General features: G+C 38.7%; 1 protein-coding gene across 1 annotated transcript in view; it reads right to left on the bottom strand.

The window, feature by feature from the left end:
- The window catches only part of ZDHHC17 (zinc finger DHHC-type palmitoyltransferase 17), a 67,805-nt gene extending 50,140 nt beyond the window's left edge, over positions 1–17,665 (bottom strand). Inside the window, exons 1-2 of the mRNA XM_010413715.2 lie at positions 17,574–17,665; positions 113–216 (exon numbers count right to left, since the gene is read on the bottom strand). Coding sequence (XP_010412017.1) covers positions 113–216; positions 17,574–17,636 — 167 coding nt within the window. The 5' untranslated portion in view covers positions 17,637–17,665. The remainder of the gene's footprint in view (positions 1–112; positions 217–17,573) is intronic.
- Positions 17,666–23,154: the final 5,489 nt, after the last annotated feature.

Here is a 23,154-nt window from a genome sequence, read left to right as displayed (position 1 = left end):
CTGGATTGAAAAAATACAGTTTACCTTCCACTTTACACAAATAAAGCAACCCATTTTACTGTTTCTAACTGATAAAGACACAGACAAATCTAACATTCAAAAATAAACTTACTGCGTGGCTTTGACAATGTCCCAAGTGCTGTAATCATCAATGTGGCTTTTCCGTCCAAGAGATTCACTGTATCCATGGTTGTAATGGCTTTGAGGTTTTATTTCCTAAAAAAAGACAAACTTGCTTTTAGAACACCCAAATTAGGAAGTTTCTGAGGAAAAAAAAAGTTAATTTTATAAGCAAAATTAAAACCAGTACCCAGTTCAATGTACTATAAAGCTACCTAAGTGTAACAGGGGTACATTTCTACATTTTGGAAAGCAGGCTACCATATTCCCCAGTATAGTTTTCAAACACTTTACAGAAAACACGACTTGCAATCACAGGGTCCTGCCAAATCCTACACTTTTTTTCCTACCTGTGTTTTTACAGAATGCTAACAAAAACTAAGAACAAATTTCTTTGGTTACTATTGGGCTTGGGTTTTTATTTTTTGTTTTGCTTTACTTTGCTTTTACAAATGCAACATAACACAGCTAGAAAAGCTATTTGCCATAAACCGACAAAGTCTCAGTATGTTTCTACAAATTAATGTTGCATTTCAAATAGCAGAGGTTATCTGTGTATGTTTAAGCTGTGGCTCCCAAAAGTAAATGGCACGACCATGATGTGTGCTTCGACAGATACAGCTCCCTGACTTAATTCTGTTGATGAAAGGCAACACTTTCAGGCTCAGTGCTTCCCCTGTTGGAATCTATACTCAAACACTGTATTAACAGATCACTAGGGCAGCAAGACACCATTTTTCTTTACAACACTCAGTGTTGTAAAGTGCAAGCTGAAACTGAACAATTAATTTTATAGATCTTCTGGACAATTTCCTATGCGTTGCAGATACTATAGCCGATTGCCTCTGCGCACCAGCCATGCAATTCAGCATAGCTACATAAAAAACTATGAAAACTGCAATATGGGTGAAAAAGCAAAAAAAAAGGAACAAGCTCTCTGCACGTTCTAAAGATACATCTCAGTTGATTTCATTAAAGTGTATTATTTACGTTCAGTTTTCCCCAACATATACTTCCATGAGAAGAATTTTTATCTTTAATCTAAATCTGGAAAAACTTTTAAAAACCCCATGAAAGGTGTTTAATTAAACAGTTTCAACTCCCACTTAGTTACTGCAATGAGCTACCAACTTGTTCATTATTATACTAGACAGATTTTTAATTTTTTTTTTAAATAAAGAGAAATGAGTCAAGACAATGATCATGTAGTGCACCTAACCTTAAGAAGGATTCATAGTCACAAAGCTCCACTACTACCTCTCCTTAGAGGCATACATTGCCCTGTTAGCTTAACTGACTAAGAGATATATTAGGGTTAGGGAGAGTTCCTATTGCCAGCATGAGCATGAGCAGGCCTTCCTATTTCTCATGTTCTCTCAGCTGGGCAGTAATTTCTGCAAAAGGAGCTGGTGGGCACAATGAGAAATAACTGCTTACTGTGCCCAGTTGGGGCTAGTGAGCCAAAGTGTTTTCTTGCTTCCCGGGACATTAACCCGCTCCCCACTGAATGAATGGGAGTTTAAGTTAACTGCCCTCTAGCGCTCAGATGTTAATTCATCTTGGCTGTTACTTCACAATAACTATTTCTACTCTAAAATTATTACATACATTATCTATATCTTTTAAAGACGCTAAAAAAAAAAAAAAAGAAAAGATTGAAGTCTGAAACCCACATTTTAAGTATTTCTAGATTTCAACATGCTGAAGTACCACTTAGGCAGAAGTCTAAAAACTCTGGATACCAGTTATAACTTCAGAGTAAACTATCAAGAAATTAGTCTAGTTGCAAAGCTGAAAACTCTCAGTATTTACTTAAAAATTGAGTAACTTCAGTTGAGCATGTTTGTATTTGTTACATACAATATACCTATTTCAGACAGGAGGAAAAAATCCAAGTAAGAATTTCTAATGCATTAAGTACATTTTGTTGCACTAAATTAATATAGTAATTTATATAGTTAGATAAACTATGAAAATTTATACTCTAAAAAAAAAAAAAACTCTTTCACAAAATTGAATCATTTAGAGCTTTAGAACCAGAACACAGTTAACACTGATGACTAGTGCAGCAAGTCTTTATTTTCAAAATAGACTTATTCTTACGCACAGCTTTTCTTCAGAAAAACAATTTTTTCCGTTTCCACAGTACCTAAGTGATCAGCAGATTATATCTTTTCTTGACCACAATGTTATTCTGCAGCATTTAATTTTTCTTTCCAAGCCTGAAAAATTACCTAGATGAACCAATTAAGCATAGCTGGCCCAGCAGGAAGGTTGCTCTGTTGCCATCTCTACAGGAGAGACAACCTAAAAATGTAACAGGGCATCTGCTGTCATCCAAGTCATATGTTACAAACAATCCTCTTATAATTCAGAAGCATAGCTTTGCTTTGTATCTGAAGAAGGCAACAGCTTAACCAAGCCTTTTTTCTCTCAGCTACCAGATAAGCCAGAGTGTTATCTGGAGTAAAAGATGCTGGAAAAGATACCAGAGATCATTACAATTTAAAAGAGAAAGTAAAATATAAGAGAAGGCTATATTCATTAGTTTGTTCCACATTATTTTTTTTCTTGTCCGTCATATTAGGAAAAAAGCAGGATTTATACTATCTCTGTTACCCCATTATTACACCACACATCTGCAGCAGGATTTTACATATCAACTTGTAATGCTCAGACCCTGAAAAGCTAGAAGGATAAGTAGGCAGAGACCTGAACAAAAAAAATATTCACTGTCCTGGAGCATCTTGATGAGGAGACAGTAGTCTGATGTATTTTTGAGCCTCCCACAGCTACTGGAAGGGGGAAAAGTCTCTCATCTAACAATTATTAAAAACAAACTGAGAAACTCTGGCTGTCTTTCAGTCATATATTAGTGTACCAGAGAACACTATTTTTACTAACCTGCATTTTCCTGACCACTTCAAGCATGCAAACGTGGTTTCTGTTCCCTTGAGCCTACAGTAGCCAGTCAAGAGAGCATTCTCAAGCAGTGTACATTAATGTCAGCCTAGAGTGATCATGAAATCACAGCCTTATGATACTAATGTTTCCACAAAAAGGTTTAAGAGAATACAACAAAACTTCAGGTATTAACTAATAACCATGTAAATTTTAAAAAGTGAGAGGTGGTATTAACTCCTGCTTACTAGTTTCCTAATGACTTAAAGCTAATGACAGTACCTTTAAGAATATACATATTTCTTTTGTACTGATAGCATCTCTGAACTACTCTTTTTAACAGAATTTGTAAGTTTCAATATACATCAATACAAAATAGCTGAAGTCAAAAAACATTTGAGGTGATCACAAGTGATGCATGAGACACAACTAAGCAAGAAACAGTTCTCCCCTTTTTCCCCCCCAGTACATACCTGAGCAGCTACAATCCATTTGTTTAATATAAAGACTCACAACAAATATAAACTTAAAGTGAACCCTATGTTTTATAATTTATTAAGAGAGTTGAGTTCATATTTTACATTTAGGAATAGCTGAAACAATTCCTAAAATCCTCAAAGTTTTATGAGCATCACAGCCTCCAAAATCATACCACGGAGTCTTCTATAGCACAGTGTAAACTGTGGAAAAAAGGATGACTTTAGATGTGCCTGAAAAGAACATGCAGACACAGCTCATTTTGGAAGTAAATCTTTAACAGTACATCACAGGAAAGCATATAAAATCTGAATTCTCAGCCAATACAGTCAGTTCTCTGCAGCCCAGACACAGACTCCCAATCTTAGACTCAAAATTTATCAGTCATTATTATCTATGCAACTTGGCAGTTGCATGCTGGCTCACAGTAGCATGCTGGCTACTGCAAGAGCCATTCTGCTGGGGATAGCTCTGACCTGGCATTATGAGTGCCTAGTTTACGACTGTAATCTGCAGAGTAACCTCTGGGTTCCTAAGTCAAAAAGCTATCAGGAATCAGGAGAAAAGAAAACCTGGATTTTGTGAATCACAGTCATAGTTGACTCACCTGCTGATAGGTGATTTGGACCAAGTCAATGCAAATAATGCTGTTACACACTGTGCTTGGCTGATAAGGCAAAAAGAAAAGAAGCAAGGTAGCAGCTAGAAACTGAAAATAATTGTTTTCAAGGTTCTGAAATTCCTGTGCAGGGCTAGGGCACCAGAATATAAATGCAGAAGAGTAGTTTCTCCTAATTATTCTAGAAAGAATGATTTAGAACGAAATAATCAAAGACTAATATTAAGAGAATGCAACATAGATTTACGCCACTAACTGGGCAAGCTACCAATAACAGGAGAACAACTGACAGCCTGAGGTAGGAGACCTTTAGAAGACCTACAATGAATGAATGCAAACCAGGTACCTGCTCAAGGTGGCACATTTCCCATTTCTAAATGTTTCGCATAGCAATTTAAAAGACTGCCATTTAAAAACCTGGTGATATTAAACACAATCTCTTTTTACATGCATTGCTCCCACAGACAACAGCTTCAGCGCAGGCACGACCATCAGATGCTGCCGTAACACACCCAGGCACGTCTCTAAGTGGACGGCAGGCTGCTTGAACAAAGCTGGCTGTGCCCAGGCATTACACAGGCTGCTCAGCCCCAGCAGAACCACCCGCAGTGGTGCTACATCGGGGGCAATTTGCCCAGTGTGGGTCATTCTGCAGCAGCAGCTAAGATAGAGAGAAATCACACTTATGACATTTACATAGTATCTCTTTTCAGAGTTAACAAAAAATAGTAACACACAAAATAGCGATTACTTCCTCCAACTTGCTGGACAGAAGAGAAAGCTTAACTTTTAAATCCTACAATGATCTAGATTACCTGACTCCCACTACTAAAGGAACAGAAATAAGCATTAAAAAGTGAAAAATAATGAGTTTAGGCTTTTAAGTTCCCACCTAAAAGAATGAACCTCCCCTAAATTCACACGCCCTCACACAAATTTTAGGAATATACTTTAAATTCTTGAAACTACTATGATTTTTTTAAACATATGATATGACAGATTGATAATAAAGTAGCAACATAACATTTTGAGCCTAGAGTATAAACTGCATTCACAAATGGCTTCAACAACATTTCCCAAGTGTTAAAATATTTTCCCTTTTTTGATGAAAATATTTATTCCAGGAAAATTTAATTTTTCAATTATGATCAGCTGTTAAAAAACCCTAACAGCCAATTAAAAGATGAAAACCTAATTGAAACCCAAGTGCACTTGATTTTTGCTGTTTTGATCTTTAGTGACAATGGCTCTTCCCCAGCTGAGAGTCAGGAAAACTAGTAAGAAGGTAGTAGAGCAGAGGCCCGATGTCACTGATATAAAATAAGTAAGTTGCAAACAGTAGTCTCTAGTTATTTCATCCTGTTTCAAGGAGCCATTTCCAAGTAGGACTTGAGCCAAAGTTGTTACCTTTGCTAAAAGAGAAAGGTCATTCCTCTGCCCACTCTTTCCCACTGCTCTTGGTTCCATGCTCCTGCTGCCTAACTCAAGCCAGCTTTGGTATTTGGAGCTATGGTCACACCACGCCCACTCCACTCCAGTACAGGAAAGGGGAAGGGGGCAACAACAAGAAATAGAAAACTCTATCTTTTAGTAGGACAGCAAGCTGAATCTGTTTCTCCTGTGAAAACACAGGCTCCAGAGCCACTCAGGAAGGAAAAGCAAGTCAACAGAAGGTAGCAGGAACGTTTCCACAGCTGCTAATTGTTAATTTGACTAAGCAATCATGGAACACACCACAGCTTTTAAATACCCAAGAAGTTGGGCTGACAGGTTGAAGAAAATTATTCTGCTTAGAAATTGCTAGAGTTGGCTAGCTTAGAAGGTTGCAAGAAAGACAAATTTTGTTTACCTGTAAGAATCAAATTTGGTTCCCCCACTCCTACCAAGGATCACTACTTCTAGATAAGCTTCCCATTTCAGTGACTATCCTTTGACAAGGCCCTAATCACTCATAGGCATCTGTGACTATTTTGTCATTACTCATTAGTCACAAAATGTGCAGACTGCTTGCACAGATGCACAAGTAATGCAGTGCAGGAAAAAAAAAAACATAAAAGAGAATAATGCTTTAAAAACAACAACAACAAAAAAAAGACATGTTTCGGTAAAAAAAGGAACAACATAGAGAAAAAATTTTTCCTCTGGAAAATAGGACCAGTAAGATGGGGAAAGAGAAGATAATGCAAAATATGAAATATAACTCCAAAGGAAAAAGCAAGAAGTACAGGGGAGATGAGGGGGAAAAAGTGTTTATTCTTGGAAGCTGTGCTGATATCGGCATTCCCAATCAGTCCTCCTCATAACCAAACACACAAGTAAAGTTATGCTCATTTCCTCTCAATACTCAAAGCTTTTAATCTTTTCCAATAAAAAAGCCTAAATGAAATAACCTTAAGGATTCTGAGAATAGTATTTACAGAAAAAAAATATGAAGGTATGCATGAAAGAAAAAGATGACCAAGACTGAATTATTCTGAGACAGCAATTTCATAATTCACAATTATACATAGCAGAAGGATATGAATAGGTCAATATGCCTGCTTGGACATAAGGAAGGGAGGAAAGAACTGCTGCTTACAGCTGCCACACATGGCTCTGGTAGGCATTAACAGATGGCTAGGACTGCTTTTCCTTTAACATTATGCAATGTTGCTGCAAGGAAGTGATACCATGATCAAAATCAGACACTCAAATTCTGAATGGTGACCAAGATAATTGAGACTTAAAGAGAAAATACTAACAAGTTTTAAAATAAAAACTTAGAAATAAAAGTATTACCTTCCAGAAAATATTGCATACTATTGCCTGTGCTTCTTAACAGAAACAAAATAATTTCTTTTTTAATTAATGTCTACACTGTTCTCATATCTGGCTGCAGTCAGAGAATCATAATAAAATTAGAAGTGACTGCAACTATTTCAGGGAAGCTAAATAATAATCCTCATGTATGTGTGTTACATTTAGCAAGAAATACTGGAGGTTAGTATTAAATAATTCCTGTTCAATTTTCCTGTTCTTCATTTACTACAACCTTTTTAGTTTGCTCTCCCAGTTTTCCTCCTACTTTTAAAAAGGTGCAAGGATCTATACAGACCAATTTATACATAGTTATTTACATATTATAAACACCCACATTCATTTATATACATGAAGACCAGTCACTCATGAACTAACACTAATAGAAAAATGCTTAGAAAATAAATACAAGCAAATCAATCAAACACAAATGACAACAACAAAAAAGAGATACTGCCGGTTATTTTAATAATTTTAATGAAAGATCTTCTTCTAAAGTTTATGGTAACTTTCCTTCCCCTACCCCTTCAACTAATTCTGCAACACACAAAGTCACAGAAACAGGCTAAAATGCCATAGTTTTAGAGAATCACAATCAATTCTTTACAGACATTCTTCTCTAAAATCCAGTTTCTCCCAACATTTCCTGCTGCAACAGCTAATCTAACTGTTGACTGTCATCAAGTGGAAACAGTCTGATCCTTCTCATATTCACACAAAGACCTAGCCCAGAAAGTTAAGAGTTCTCTAGGGCTATGTAGGTTCACAACTTTGAGGAGCCAAAGTGTACAGCTGCTATGAGCTGTTAGATTGTCTGGACCAGGATGATTCACATACACCTAAAGTTAAGCTAACGCGTGCTAGAAAATTTCCACCTAAACCAGACTACATTCTCCATGGAAGAAAAAAGCATGCCATATCACTTTTCTTATTAACTGATCAAATTATGCATTTTTAAAAAAAAGTTCAGTGTCTGGCTTACAAATATATACCATCAGACTTGCCTTACTTTGGTCCTTAACCCTTGGATTCTCCCTGCCCCATTACAGCATTAAATTACACAAAATAAGTATGACACGACAAAATAAACTTCTATTCAATTTCTGTGACTGTTTTCCATTACTTTTTACATTTTACTGCATATTGTGAAGTCTGTTCAGTTTACCTCCTACAATTCTGGTCTATTTGCACAGTTTCTTGACACACTAAAAGACAAGATTCGTTTACGGAAATCCCTAAAGAAGCTAATTATAGAATACATAAACAATGGAAATAAATCTGTACCAAATACTTAAATCTTTTTTTTCAATCAATCTGTAGTTTGACAATGCTTTCTTTAAAAAGTGGTGAAATAGATGGAGAAAAGCCTCACCTTAAACCATAAAGGACCATGAAGTGGTCCTTTTGCTGCTACAGATTTCCACACACAAGCAAGTCAGCCATCACACAGAGAACATAATCCTGCATACTCTCCAACATAGATCTAATTTTTTACATAATGAGTTAGAGACGCTCAACTAGACCCCTTAATCCAACCACTCTATGCAGAGGTCAGAGCTCATGTGATTTAAAGGACAGCTGATAACGGGGAAGAAAACAAGCACCCACAACCAGTCAACTGCATTCTAGTCATTTCCTTGAAGATGCTCCTAAATTAAACAGTGTTATACTTTAGGAAGCCATAGCGTCACAAATAGGCTTTTCAAGAGGCTTTGTATTTGCACACACAGCATCAAAAGCAAATCCTATTTAAAAGAGCTACATTTACTAGCATCTGTAAAGGTTAAAAAAACTAAAAGCTTAAAATGTTATGGTGTAAAGCTCACTATAAAGCTTTTGTTTAGTCAGCAACTTAGATTAACATGTACATTTATCTTTTTGGCTTTCTTTTCACAGAGTGTTGCATTGTGTTCTGAGCCAAAAATCTAAAGATTTTGGCAAAAATTAACCTATTCTTTTTCCAAGTGATTTACACAGGTCTAGATCTCACAATACACAAGCTTACACAGCCATTAATGTAAAAAAAAAAAAAAAATCCCTGAAAGACCTAAGTGCTAAAGTTCAAAAATGCACCCAAGTATGTATCTAGCTCAACCCTGATACTCAACTACTTGAAGAAAAAACAGTCCTCTTTTTAAAATTCACAGAAAAGTATATTCTTAAAAGTCTTTTTCAAAGGTAAATGTCTTTTTCATTCATCAAGAATTAGAGCACCAGCAAGTGCACATGTCACAACGAGCAGTCAGCCTAGCTACAGATATTCTTTTCTCCTTGGCAGATACAGAAAAAAAGTTAGTACAAGTTGTGCTCAATCCTTACAAGAAATTTCAATTCACCATTCCCATCTCAACCTTGCAGTAGCCAATGGAGCCTTACATCAACAGCCAGCAAAGCAAACTCCCATTCCCACTTATGATAAACACATGCTGCTTAACCCACCACAACTAGGAAGTGCATGAAAGGTGCTTCTAGTCATGCTAATAGTCAATCTCCTGCAGCAAATGAGACAGCTCAGTGAATCCATGGTCTGACACTTAAGAATGGTCCCATTCTCTCCAGCTCCTCACTTTCCAAACCAGGACTGCCAGCTCACTGTCTACCTTCTGTCAGTACTTTAGTGCACTTGATCCTTCCATGAGTAGGCTTAGCAAACTGGCAATAAGTTATTCAGAGCGTTTTCTTTTTACTGGATGCATTTTCTACTGATTTATTTCCCTGAACTGGCTCATCCTGGGACCAGACAAGCATCACTGGCATATGAGTAAAGCCAAAAGCATCTAAATCACAATCAGCTTAAGACAAGCTAAAAGTGACCTGCCATCAGGCAGGTGATCACATTCCTGGTCCTGGCTGCACCTTCTCCATTACCTCTTACCCATTCTCACAACATCAAAGTAACAGTGTCAGATCAGGTCAGACTCACCAAGCAAGTACTACCCCAAGTCACCTACTGGCCACACAACTGCAAGAGCTCACCCCAAGAAGGGTGAGGAGCTGTGTCTGGGTTCCACCATGGCTTGAGACCGGCTTAGACTCAATCATAAAAATCGCATCCTTCAGAGCCAGCAATGCAAATGTTCTCAGAGCACGCTCGGACGTCTTCCCTCTCTTCCTACTGCGCTCCCTCCTTCTTGAGACATCTTCTCCTGATCTTGAGGAGCTTTCCAAGTTCTGACCACAGCATTCCCACTACCCTCCATTTTTGGTACCTCCTTTCTTATAGAGAGGACCAAGGAAACGCTTCTACATACCTCAGGGCATCCTGCAAGTGTAGGAAGAAATTGCTAGATTTCAAAATTGCAGAAGACAAATTGTAGTCTGATGTTGCACCACATACTGGGCATGACAGGCCCAATGCTTCAATTCATCCAGACTCCCTTTGACTTCAGAAAAAGCCTTCTACTTTGCTCCACAGTCTCATTTGTAATATATCCCAGTGTTCTCTCAACTACAAGGATACCCTGAAAGTCAAATCTTTATCTCATACTGTCTTTGAAAAGCCACAGAGGACAGTGTGCATGCTGAAATATCAATTACTGAGGCTGTTCCTGTCTAAACATGTAAGTACCAATGGCAGTATTGTTCAGTTTTCAAGCAAACAGCAAACAAACATTTTCCTCCTTAATTCTGTAGACTTTCTTCCACATTCATAAAGTCTCATTACTTTCCTAGGCAAACAGGCAAACACAGTGAAACAAGCACTGTTGAAAGACTAATCTTATGTAAAATCTGAGAGAAATAAGGCCTGTGCTTAATAAGCAAAGGAAAACTGAATCAACACAAAGTTGGGTCAAACCAGATGTTTATAACTTATGCATTAAGATGGCCTGTCTGAAAACAAGTTTTTAACTTTAAAATCAATTACTGCCCAAATCAGAAGAAAATATGTATAACAAAAACTGTAAATAGTTAAAAAACTAGTTTAAGTGTTTTACCAGATGCCCAAGAAGCGACAATTTTACTGCTGAGAAAGACCAGAGCAGTGAAAAACTGCACAGTTTACAAAGAAAGTAAGAACAACTTTGTAAGAATGGCAAGAGAAGCATTGACAATGACCATGACAAATTAGAAAAATACAAAAAAACTGAAACGCTAGCAAAAGGATACAATACATCCCTATCCCTAGAAGGGCAAGCACCATCCTGGCAATAAAAGAAATTAACAAAAATTGTCAAGATTACAAAGTAAGAACTGATAGAACTGTCAATACAAAAACACAAACCCACAAAGTTTGAAAATATTAGGTAAGTGCAGAACAAAAAGTCTGGCCAGAAAATTTAAATTGCCACAATAAAATGCTTTCTAATAGAACAAGTATTAAACTTTTTTAAAATAAAGGTTGTTTAGGTCAACCATATAGTCCAAAAGACAAGAATATTGCTATTCATGAAGCCAGAAGAAACTCCTGCAGTCTGGATACAAGATGACATGGGTTATAAACAGTTACCATTTTAAGTTATTGCTAGCTTTTCTAGGTTTTGATACAGAACAGACAATAAAGCAAATACTAATAATATAGCAGACTAGCAAAGACTAGTACCATGGCTTCATAGGAAATTAAAGCTGTCACTTTCATTTGATAAAGTAGTAGCAATGGTCAAACACAGTTAATGTCCAAAGTGTTTGGGTTAATGTCTGGGACTGATATTTTGATTAAAAAATTAGAATATAATGAAAGTTAATGTGGTCTATCTTGCATGTATTAAAAACTAAAGGTGAGCAAGCTTCATTCTTATAATTTGCTTTGTGACTACTATACACACTCTCCTAGTTAAGGAATATGCTCCAAAAAAACCCTCTTTATCTTCTCAGTAGCTCCCATTTTTAAACCCCCAGAGAAGTGTCAATATGAAAACACTAAGCATCCTTTAGAGCCTGTACCTTGACCCCACCCTATTTCACCATTGTCTGCAACCTAGAAGTAACCAACAGTTAGAGGTAATGCTAACACGGAGGGGAGGGCACAGAGTGTGTGGAGAGAGAAAAAGTGGAACAACTAATACTCTGTTTCTTATACAACTTGGGGAATGTTGGGACAGGACAAAATCAGGGTTTTTTAAATATCAACAAAAGTCCTATCTAAAATGAAGACCCATCCTAGAAACGATTGCGAACAGATGGTCATTATCTGGGTACAAGTTTCCAGTGTAACGCAATTCCCAACAAAACCAGTACAAATATACGTGTGGGGAATGATGAGCAGGTATCATAGGATGGCCTTGGTTGGAAGGGACCTTGAAGCCCATCTAGTTCAAACCCCTCTGCCATGGGCAAGGACACCTTTCACAAGAGCTCAGAGCCCCATCCAGCCTGGCCTTGAAACCTTCCAGGGATGGGGCATCCAGAGGTGTTTACTACCACAACTGTGTGACTGCCAGAATAGTGCTCTGTTCCCAAGTTCCTCCAACAGCTAATGCACCGAGAGCAAAGCCATGAAAACACTGGAAGGATGACTGAACATCAGAGACTCAAAAGGGTCAGGAGGACTGCAGACCGTAACAGTAGTGTAGGGATCTGATAATCACCAGCATCTTAAATAAACAGACAGACCTATGTTTGGACAGATATCTCTCAAGATGTAACTAACAGAAATAAAATTCAGACTAGAAACATGTTTAATTCTTAAACAGACTAATTATATTTGAGGGCAACTTTCCCAGCTATGCAAAATGATCTATTATGGTAAGATTTTGTTTGGGTTTTTTTTCACTTTATGATAAGTATTCTGGTGATAAAAAGAATTCGTTAAAAAAACTTCAGCCTGCAATACAAGGTTGGATTAGATTTGCAGTCCTCTCCAGCCTCAACCTCTGAAGCTACCCAAGATACACAAAGCAAGGTTCAACCTTCAATATCAAGTATGCTAATTTGTCTGAGACATCACAGTTCTGTTCTCCTTTTTAAGCAGTATAATAAGTGATACCTGATCTTTGAATGAGCTCACAAATGCAAGACTAGTCTCTGGAGTGATCCTGACTTAACAACACAGTAAGTCCTGTATCTGTACAGGACAATTAAGAACAATCTGCACTGAAGTACAACCCCAACAACAGCTACAGAGCTCCACAGAGAATAGAGCTGGATGGTAAAGTCAGGCCTTTCACTGAAATCTTGAACAGAAAAAATTAGAGCAAAGCTATCTACAGTAGGTTTACTTGTTTTGTTCAAATCACCAACAAGGAATACCAGGATACGCTTCTAACTTCCTAGGTAGTTACAAAGTGAACCATAAGGAGAGAAACAAAGGTAAGAATGACAGCTTCCATCTGGGAAAAACTCCTGTCAAACAGGGCCCATAACTATTAACATCGCTTTTCAACTTTGCAGGAAGATAGGTCTCAGACAAGACTTTTTTAATGCCAAAAGAAATCTGTAATAAACAGTAACTTCCATCTGTCTCAAATATATCCCATACTACCTGACACCAGTAAATGCACTACACTGAAGTAACAAACCAGATCTTCCTCCCCAGTAATAGTTCTTACCATTTAGGAAGAGATGCAGCCCTCAACAGCTGCAATACCTTTGGCAGTTAGGACCATCCTAGGCCCACATCTAGAATATTTTTCAAATATAAAAGAGCATTACAAGCAAAATCCATTTTCTAAAATTCTCCTGTCTCCCCGCCCCTTGAATTACAGAATTAAACATCCAAACTTATCATCACCCACCACAGAACAATCAGGAACTCGCTCTTATTTAGAAGATACAAGGAATTTAAAGTCAGGGGGTCTGTTGGCCTACTAAAATAACTTATTCAAAGGATAACAAACATAATCAGCATAAGCAGCACTCCCATACCAGGGCTACACTGTATAAAAGGAAGCAGAGTTTGCCATTCTGTCACCAGAAACCTAAACAGTGGGAGAAAGAAACAAACCAGCAGGGACTGCTTAGCCCAGTGTTACTCTGCCATCGTAGGGTGCTCTGCGTCCCTCAGGGAGCTACCATATCACACGGCAGGTCAACCAATGCCGTGTCTGCTCCAAGACCTACACCCACAAGGCTCCCTTTGGTCATCCATGCACTTCCCAACCTGCTGAAGAATTCATGTATATGAATCAGAGTCACTCCAACAGTCTATACTCCTCTATATTCACATATTTGATACACCACTCAGTTATCCAGTTGCAGAATTAAAAAACTCGCATTTGATCTCTAGAAAGATATCTAAACTCCAGCTGAACACATCAACAGCTGGATAATCCACCACTGCCCTCCTTCCTTGGTTACAATGATTATTCATCCTCAGCATTTACCACTTTGTGCTTTTCAATTTGATCCCATTCAAGTTCACTTTCCAGTCATTGGGTCTTGTTAAGCATAAACTGAATAAAGCACTGGATTTCAGTACGAAAATACTCACACAGGGGAAAAAAAGATACTTCTCACTTTTTTAGACAATGTGAACGGGGCTTTTGCAGGCCTTTTACCATAAAGCATTATTAAAATAATTTTTAATTATTTCCCATACTCTTCACTATTTAACAATAATTTTTAAAGACAAAACTTCATAATTAGCATTACCACATGTTCAGCCAAAAATCCTCTCCTTGTTCTTACACATTTTTAAACAAAGCATTATACTGGGAACTTCTGCTGAAGTGCTTGTTCATATTTGTATCCTACCAATCAATAACTTTTGGGATACAATCCCGTGCATATGTTCCTTACCATCAATTTACTTTGAATATAGCTGCACTAAGGTGTGCCTGCTTTACCAGCATAACTTCACGTGAATTCTAGATGGTTTTGTACAGTTCCATCCTCCCTGCTTACACCCATCCATCTTGTTTGTCTGCAAGTTCTATTAATGACAACTGTGATATTACTTCCAAATCATTAATGAAAAAAGACTGAGTCTAGTAGACTAACTCCTGCAAGACTTTTAGGAATAATGACATTCAGGAATAATCCTAACTATTTCCAAGATGTATTAGTTAGCCAGCAGTTCTCTGAGCATTTATCATATACTATAAGATCATTCTACAAGTATTACATGTGCAATTAATATTATTTGTTGTACTTCACCACTAAAATTATCTTCATAAGCTTTGTTGTTCCACTAGTAATCTTACAGCTAGAAGAGAAGAGTGAGATCTACACTGTCATACTAAATTGAACTTCTCATAAGAAAGAATAAATATCCTTGAAAAGAAGAGTCCATTACTTAAGTTCAACTTGCATTCATGAGAGAGGGAGCAAGGGAGGCCCAAGAACCCAGTCAGCAAGATACCACACAAACCCCATAAAAAGCAGTCCCAACATAAGTTTCCTAAAGCATTCATATTTTCATCAATTTCTACCTCTTCATACCGAAGTCACTGAATCACTTTAAACTGAGTCTTTCACAAATAAATAAATAAACAGATCTCCCAGCACGCCAGTATTTAAGTAATTTTTCACTATTTCTAAGAATCTCTCTCCTACAACATTAATATTGTATTCTAGTATTTCATGGCAAAATGCAAAGCCTTAGAGCCCATATAAAAACAAACACATCTCTTCAAAAAAAACAAACAAAAAAAACCCCACAAAAACTTCTAACAATTTGAAAGTAATCCAAATTAGTCAATACAAAAAGACAGCAAGAAGCAAAAGCCTCATAAAAAAGGCATGGAAAAAATACCTGAAAAAGACATCTAAAATAAACAACAGCACCATGAAACAAACAAACAAACAAAAAGTAAAGATTTTGACAGTCCTATAAAAAGCATGGGTTTTAAAAGTATACAAATGTTGAAACTGATTATATGCTCCAATGTCACTACTTACATAAGGACATGGTGCTATTTTCTTGAAAAAAGTGGAAATCACCAAGTATCAAGGCCCCCGACCCTCAAAAAAAAAATGACTGAATACAGATGCACTGCATTGTTCAGAGGGCAGGTCTGTGACAATACAGCTCTGCTATGGCACAGAATCCGTAAGTTTTTAAAAGAGTATTTCTTGAGTATCTGTTAACAGTCAGTCTGTCTCACCACCAACATGAAAAACAGCCTTCTCTTTTAAAGCTTATCTGTACAAAGACTTTAGGGAACAAGGAAACACTCACTGAAATCCATGTAGACACTATTTTGTGAGTACAAAAAAGATCTAGTCAGATACTCAGCATTTCTGGAAAACTCAAATAGAACTCTCTCCAAACGAGTGATAATTATTGCATATTAAAAGACTCCAGTTGATGGTACAGCATGCTATATATATTAGCTTCCTTTCCCATCTTTTGTAAACACATTTGACTTTATGCATCAAAGGAACAGCATAAAATTCTACCAGATTAACTAGCTAGACTACCAATTTAAATTGAGAGATTCTAGTCTGCTATACAGTAATTACTCAAAGTTAACAAACAGGAATCTTCAATCTTTAAAACACAATGGTTTTCTGACAAGCCGTAAACGCTTTTTATTCCATTTTCCAGTCTTAGACTGCCTATCTGAAGCTTCCACAAGTTAAGAACACTTTCTTTCAAAGAACATCAATATCCTACAGAGTGTGGATCACTACTGAAAACTTGTGTCACCTCTGAAAATCATCAGACACTGCTACCGATGGTACTGCATTTAGTCTGACTCCAGTTAGGCTGAAGAAACATGTAGCAACAGTCTATACAAATCCCTTAAAATAAAGCCCAAAAATAATTAAAAAATACAAAAACAAAAAAAAAAAAAATCAAGACACTTGGGGTTTATTGCTTTGCTAATTACCCTTCAGAACAGACTGGTCATGAGCACAGTTTAGAGAGGCAGAGTAGGTAAGATACACGATCACATATAGAGGCCTACAGAGCCTCTTCAGTCATCAAATAAACTAACATTCTTTTAAGACACTGTTTAAGAAAAAAGATACCATCTGTTTAGCAAAAACTGGAGCCTGACATATGCACTTATCTGTTTTGTAAGCTGAAAAATCAATTCTTACAGTCTTTAACGTATACGTCCTTAACGTATCAGGTGACAAGTCCACACGTAAAAGCTTTTCTAAACTATTTAAAATACATTTCAAAACAGTCATACTAGTCCTCAAGAATACACACATGCTGCAAGGTGGGCGGCACAATAGAAGGGTAAAAAAAATGGCACGAAACGACCTCTACATGTTACCTGTAAACATTCCTCCTACCGCCAACACACTGGAAAAAACAGACCGCTTGCTCTCAAAATAAGCCCACGCCACACGGGGAGCGCTGGGCTGGATGGGGCCGGACCCGACCTGCGGGTGAGCTGCAGACCAGTGCCATCCAAACGCAAGGGGAAACATTTATTCCTTCGCCTCCGAGCCGCTTCCCCCGGGCTGCCGCTCAGGGATCGCTGCCGCGGCACCACCCGGGCGCCTCTGCCCCCGCCGCTGCTTCGCCCCCCGACTCAGGGACGGGCGGGACCGCCGGCGAGGGCGCACGGGAGGGCCAGGCGGTGGACCTTGCACTGCTCCCCGCCACCCGCACCCGCCTCCCCGCCCTGCCCGGCCCTACCCACCCCGGCCCGCCGCCGCGCACACCCAGGCCGGCGGCGGGGGGCGGCGGCGCACCTCCCGCCCTCCGTGCACCCCGCCCGCCCGCCGAGCCCCACTCCCCCCCTGCCCCACGGCGGCACGCCGTCCCAGCCGCGCCCCGAGCCCCGCTCCCGCGCCCAGCTCCCGCCCGGCGGGCCGCTCGCACCTCCGGGTGCAGGATGGGGACGCAGCCCGCCTCCTTCTCGTACTCCTCTAGCGGCGCCGCCATCTTCCTGCGAGCCCCGCGCCCGCTGCATGCCGGGTAGTGCGCGCGCCCGCGGCGCCCCGGCGCGCCGCCGCTTCCCCTCACGGCCCGCGCGCGGGAGGGCCGTACTGGTGTATGGCTAGCTATAGGCATAGATTATTTATATATCTATATACACACGCACAGACCATATTTTATATATGGTATATGCCTATAAGTATATACACACCCCATACTTTTGGAGATACCAGTATCAATTCTCCTGGAACCAATATTTAGTATAGCTTAGGTTCGCGGAGATACTCAGCCTTATAAGGTTCATTACAAGTTGGAATGTGAGCAAAAGGAGAGCCTTCCACCTTCTACATTTACTGTAGATTTGGTTCCAGACTAAGCAACTCCCATTTTTCTTTGGGAGTTATCTTCATGCCTGCTGGGGTAGCAAAGATCATGGGAAGAAAGCACGAAGGTTTTATTAAGGTTTTTTTCTCTCAGCTGCAGGAATGTTTGAAACCCCCCAGCAGTCCTGAGGACTTCCTGAGGAAGCAATTCCTTCCAGCCGCTTGTGCCCTACTGGGCTGGTGGTTCCTCACATCCCAACACACACGCACTGCCCAGATGACCCTGCTGTGGATTTGGGGGCTAGTTACTAAATAGGCTTGGTACTGTTTAGCTGGTCATTTCTGTTCTCACAGGCTGCCTCATGTGCATACAGCCAAGATTAGGAATCCTAAAGCACTTTATTTCAATTTTTTAAAAATAAATTACATTTTAATCAAAAATGGTTTTGCAATTACAGAATGTTAATGCTGGTTTGACTGCTGCTTTATATTGCTATATCTATGGTGCTCTCATTTGCCTTTGTGAGAAAGGGACCCTTAGATAATACATTTTGTTGTATCATAATACATTAAGCTCATAATCCTAAAACCCTACAATGATATTCTCTTTATTACTCTTTCCTATCTCATGCAAAATGTAACAGAGAAGCACTAATAAAATCTGACTGCAGCGTTATTAAAATGTTAAACCATAAATGTCTTTTCTGAATTTAAATTCAAAATTGTGAAGAAGAATGACATAAGATTTAGAAACCGGGGGTGTGAAACAGGTCTCAAAGCACATATTTGAAACCATAAGGACTGAAGTGCTAAAAGAGCAGAACAAGACACAGAGTATACAGGAGATGATCTTTTTTTAACTGTCTATATTATTAAATGTACCAGGGCTTAGATATAATTTGCAATTTGATTTGCATGAGGAAGAGGGTTTTCAACCCCCTACAAACTCCAGGAATAGAAGTCCTATCAATCACGACAGTTTATAATAAAAGCAAAGGTGATAAAATAACTGGAAATCTTTATCGTATCTTTACTAGGCAGATTATTTTTCCTTGCAACTCTGAAGAAGTTATTCTTTGTCCCCTGGCTCTGAACTGGATTTTAAACATGTATTCTGACATCTGTCTAGATATTCGTAGCCTGTTCTTCTGTCTACACATTTTGAAACCAATTCTGTTCCCAGATACATCCATAAGGAGTATTTTTGCTGTTTAAAGTGGTGCCTCATCTGTGAATATAGTTCATGTGCAGCCTATTACATCTTTCTTCAGAATGAGTGTCCCTTTTACCGCCAAGTAACAGCAGAACAAGAATACGGGATTGTGCTACTGTGCCTCTGCATTAGAGCTCCACGTTCAAAAGCTAGCAGTGGCTCAGAAGTTTAAAAAGTTTTCCACACTTCAAGCATTCCCTGTCCTTTCCTGATCTACATGCAATCTGACACAATTGCATGGAAACATGCTTCTTCATTGTTTTGCATTGTCATTAGAGAGAGGTTATGGTCTGTGGAGAGTAAGCAAATGGCAGATACAAACTCAGCAATCTGCTACAGAAACAAAGTCTACTCCTATTTCCCACAAATCTGAAAGGCTGTAAGGTTAGATATTTTTCTGGACCCTGCCAAAAAAATTACTGTCTGACCTTGAACAAGTGTTTCACTTCTCTGTGATTTACTTTAAATCAAAAAGTTTGTCATCTCATTCAGGAGGGTACTCTGGGAATTTATTACCATTGCAAAGCAATTTTATCTCTCTGATTAAAGATGCCTTGTAAATGCAAGGAATTGTTGTTGATCAGTGGCAGGAAATGCTCTTCTGTGTGATTGCATTGAATGCTCTATAGCTGATGTGTGAAGTGCACTCCATATTGACCAAAGAGGTTTTATCCAGTTCTACTTAACTAAGCATGCGATAGGGACAAGTCTGTAATATTGGTTAAACACCACATACGCTAGAAAATTTTTTTAAGTCCTATTCTCACAAAAGGAAAACAATTCACCTGTACCACAGACACATAGATTTTCTTCCCTTTCTTTTGCTTTATGTTAATCACTGTGAAAAGGGGCATAAGACCTGGATACCTCTTAATTTTCAGGTAAGCCAAAAAACAGCTAAACTGGGATGTAATTAGCACAAAGTCTTATGACTCTCTGTTCTGCAACATGAATTTTATGTTCTTTAACAAGCTATTAGGAATGAAAAAACTTTGGCAGGGACAAAATGTATTTATGGAATACACATCTGTACACACAGTTCGGTACTGGGCATTACTGTGCAGCTTTTTTAGTTTGTATCTTCTACTAAACTGTGAAACGTGACAGTGAAATAAGAGACATTTAACATACATTTCTTAGTAGTAGCTTTGTATTACGCTATCAAGACTTAATAAAAAGTGTGGGTAAACAATGTTTACCTTTGCAACAAAATATTGCAATTAAAGCTAAATGTTTATTCTCATGGCAGGTCAAAACTTAAAGTGAGAATATTGGAATGTCTTAGTACAAAAACAGGTAGTAAGTCAAAAGTACCTCACCTAAACCTACAAGAATGTGTATCTTTAGAAGAGCTGTGCACGTCCTTCACTTTTCATACATAGTTTTGATTAATTCTATTCCAATTAATAAATCATGAGATAGATTTGCCACCATACTGAGGTACCTCTGAAATTTTCCCTTGCATAGTGACCCAAAAAACTAGCTTCACTATCAAGGGCTAAAATATCTGGAAAAGCCATGCTGTGTTCCTGTCCTCTGAGTATGTTTGCAGAGGGGCTCTGAGTAATTATAATTCTCTATCTATGCTTCATTTTCTAATCAATTACTGTTTGAGCCTTGTGCTTTATATATTGGAAATGACACCCACTTACCTACATGTGTATACCAAAATGAATGTATAAAACATGTCATTCTGCATGGGTTTCTCCAAGTCTATGACTTCTCCCTGCATTCATTCTTACATGGAGAATATCCACTTCTCACAGTTTGGACCAGTTTGGGTGACTGAAAGCCTGTGAGTTTGCATGACGGCTCCACAGAATTTGTCTTTAAAAATATAATCCAGCTGAAAATGCTCTCAAAGCAAGTGCATTAAGAGAATATTAAATATACACGATTGAAAACAGAAATCAGATAGTGAAATTGTTCAATACAGTACCTCCTGTAACTGCAGGCACTGCTTCTGTTATAGTATTTCAGGGTTCTGACAGTTGCGTGGATATGAATGAAACCCGCATGACTAAACCTGTTTTTAGTCCCAACTGGCTGCCTCACACACTTGAGAGGGGTGGCTATCCTGGAAGGCAGAGCCATCAGAGCTTGCTGTGGGTCCAATCCTGAACCACTGCAGACTTCAGCCCTCTCTTCTAAGGCAATGTGAGACTTCAGCGTCCTGGGCTGAAAGCCATGGCAGTTCAAGAGAGGATTCATGAGGGGATCAAGTGTCCTCACTCAGAGGTGGCAGCATCTGTCAGCCGGGATGACTGGGGACAGCAGCCACTCGACCGTGTGACCATGTAATGTGCTGCCACATGTCAGTCAGTGTTGCTGGTACAAGAGAGCAGTGGGTGATGTGATTTGCCTCACTACTGAGCGTGGTCAGGTTCTTCTCTGCACAGACGGTGCAGAGGAATAGTCACAGTGGCTGTGTTAGGCAGTTTGTTCCTGAGCATCACCAAAGAGAGCCTGGAAATACTCTTACACCAGTTTTGTAACAGTGCGTTTCTGAATTCCAGTGGTGGTCACCTTGATTTACCTTGTTGTGAAGAGATGAAGGTCAGTTGCTGTGTTTATACTATCCTTTACTATTTGCCAAATAGTACTGTATATCATGCCAGGCAGTTTCAGATATCATGAAGCAATCCTCCTAAAACAGGGGGAAAAATGTTGAAAAAATCCCAGCTGAACTATCATTCTATGTCTGGGTCCCCTCTCAACCACTGTAGCTTGTAGCATACACAGCATGGACAGGGGTCCTGAAAGGGAAAGTCACCTTCTTCTCTACTCCTCCTGAGTGTATCTGTTGGGGGCAAGATTCTTTTGATGGGATAGGAAGCCATAATATTGTCTACTGGTCTGCAAATGATAGGTGCTTTTATGGAACATGATGACTGGCTGAGGAAGTCTGCTCTTTTGCTACATAGCCTCTTGCTCCACTGGAAACAATCCAGGAGTTTGCTAGTCTTAAAAGAGGCCTAATGACAATGTTTGATAGGAAACATCGGAAAAATAATATGTCTGAACTATTTCCCCCTCACTTTCCTAAGGTAACAAACTTTTCTTTTGACTACTGGAAGCTGGAAATGACCTTTCAGTGGTGAAATTGTCACCCATTTCATTTAAAGGGAACCTTCTCTACATGTAGTTTCCCACAGTATAATTGGACCCCAAATTCCTGTATTAAATTCAGGGAGATTTCCCCATATAGTTATTGATATGTAATGCTGATGGCATATGCACATAGAGAAAACAGGGACAAACTGCAAGATGCTAGACATCTATTAAAAAAAAACCCCACTTAAATTTGTGGAATCCTAAATGTCTTAATGAAAGTTGTGCTTTCAAAACAGTCGGCACATCAGCCTGTGAATCCAGTATCTCTTTCTGGAGAGATTCTTTCTGTCACTTTCTGTTCCTTTCAAATCGGTTTTCAGTAGAATCATTACTTAGTATTTGAACACAGAGGGGTGAGCACTAAATGTACGCTGCTACTAAGCACAGCACCCTTGCTCTTCATTTTTGGTGGTTTTGTCATTTTATTGTGTATTTCTTTTCTGCCAAAATAATCTCATTGACATGAAATATGTATAGCCCTTGAGTGACATAAAGCAGTCATATTATTTCCCTAGGTGATTATCTTTGCTGATGCAATCCCATGTGCTGACGAATTCTGCATTGATTGAAAAGTACAGAAAATGAGTGGGGTTATCTAATTTGACTTTTTATTCCCTCTATTTTTTCCCTTTAAGGTGATGTGCTTCTATTTCCCATTTGTGTTTTAAATATCTGACCTTAAATATCATACTCATCAATGACTTTGCTGCTCTCTTAAATGTCAAAGGACCATCTCTCCTTTCTTTGTTCATTATAGTCAAAGTGGCTATTACTTAGTGTTCTCATTACACTAAGGTAATGAGACTAGGTAGATCTCATAGGTGCATTAAAGTAATTTTTAACTTACCTGAGTCTCCTGTAAGTTTTCCCCCAG

This window comes from Corvus cornix, chromosome 1A, assembly GCF_000738735.6.
Source record: "Corvus cornix cornix isolate S_Up_H32 chromosome 1A, ASM73873v5, whole genome shotgun sequence".
In the NCBI taxonomy this organism is placed as follows: Eukaryota; Metazoa; Chordata; class Aves; order Passeriformes; family Corvidae; genus Corvus; species Corvus cornix.
This window is presented reverse-complemented; position numbering and strand designations above follow the sequence as displayed.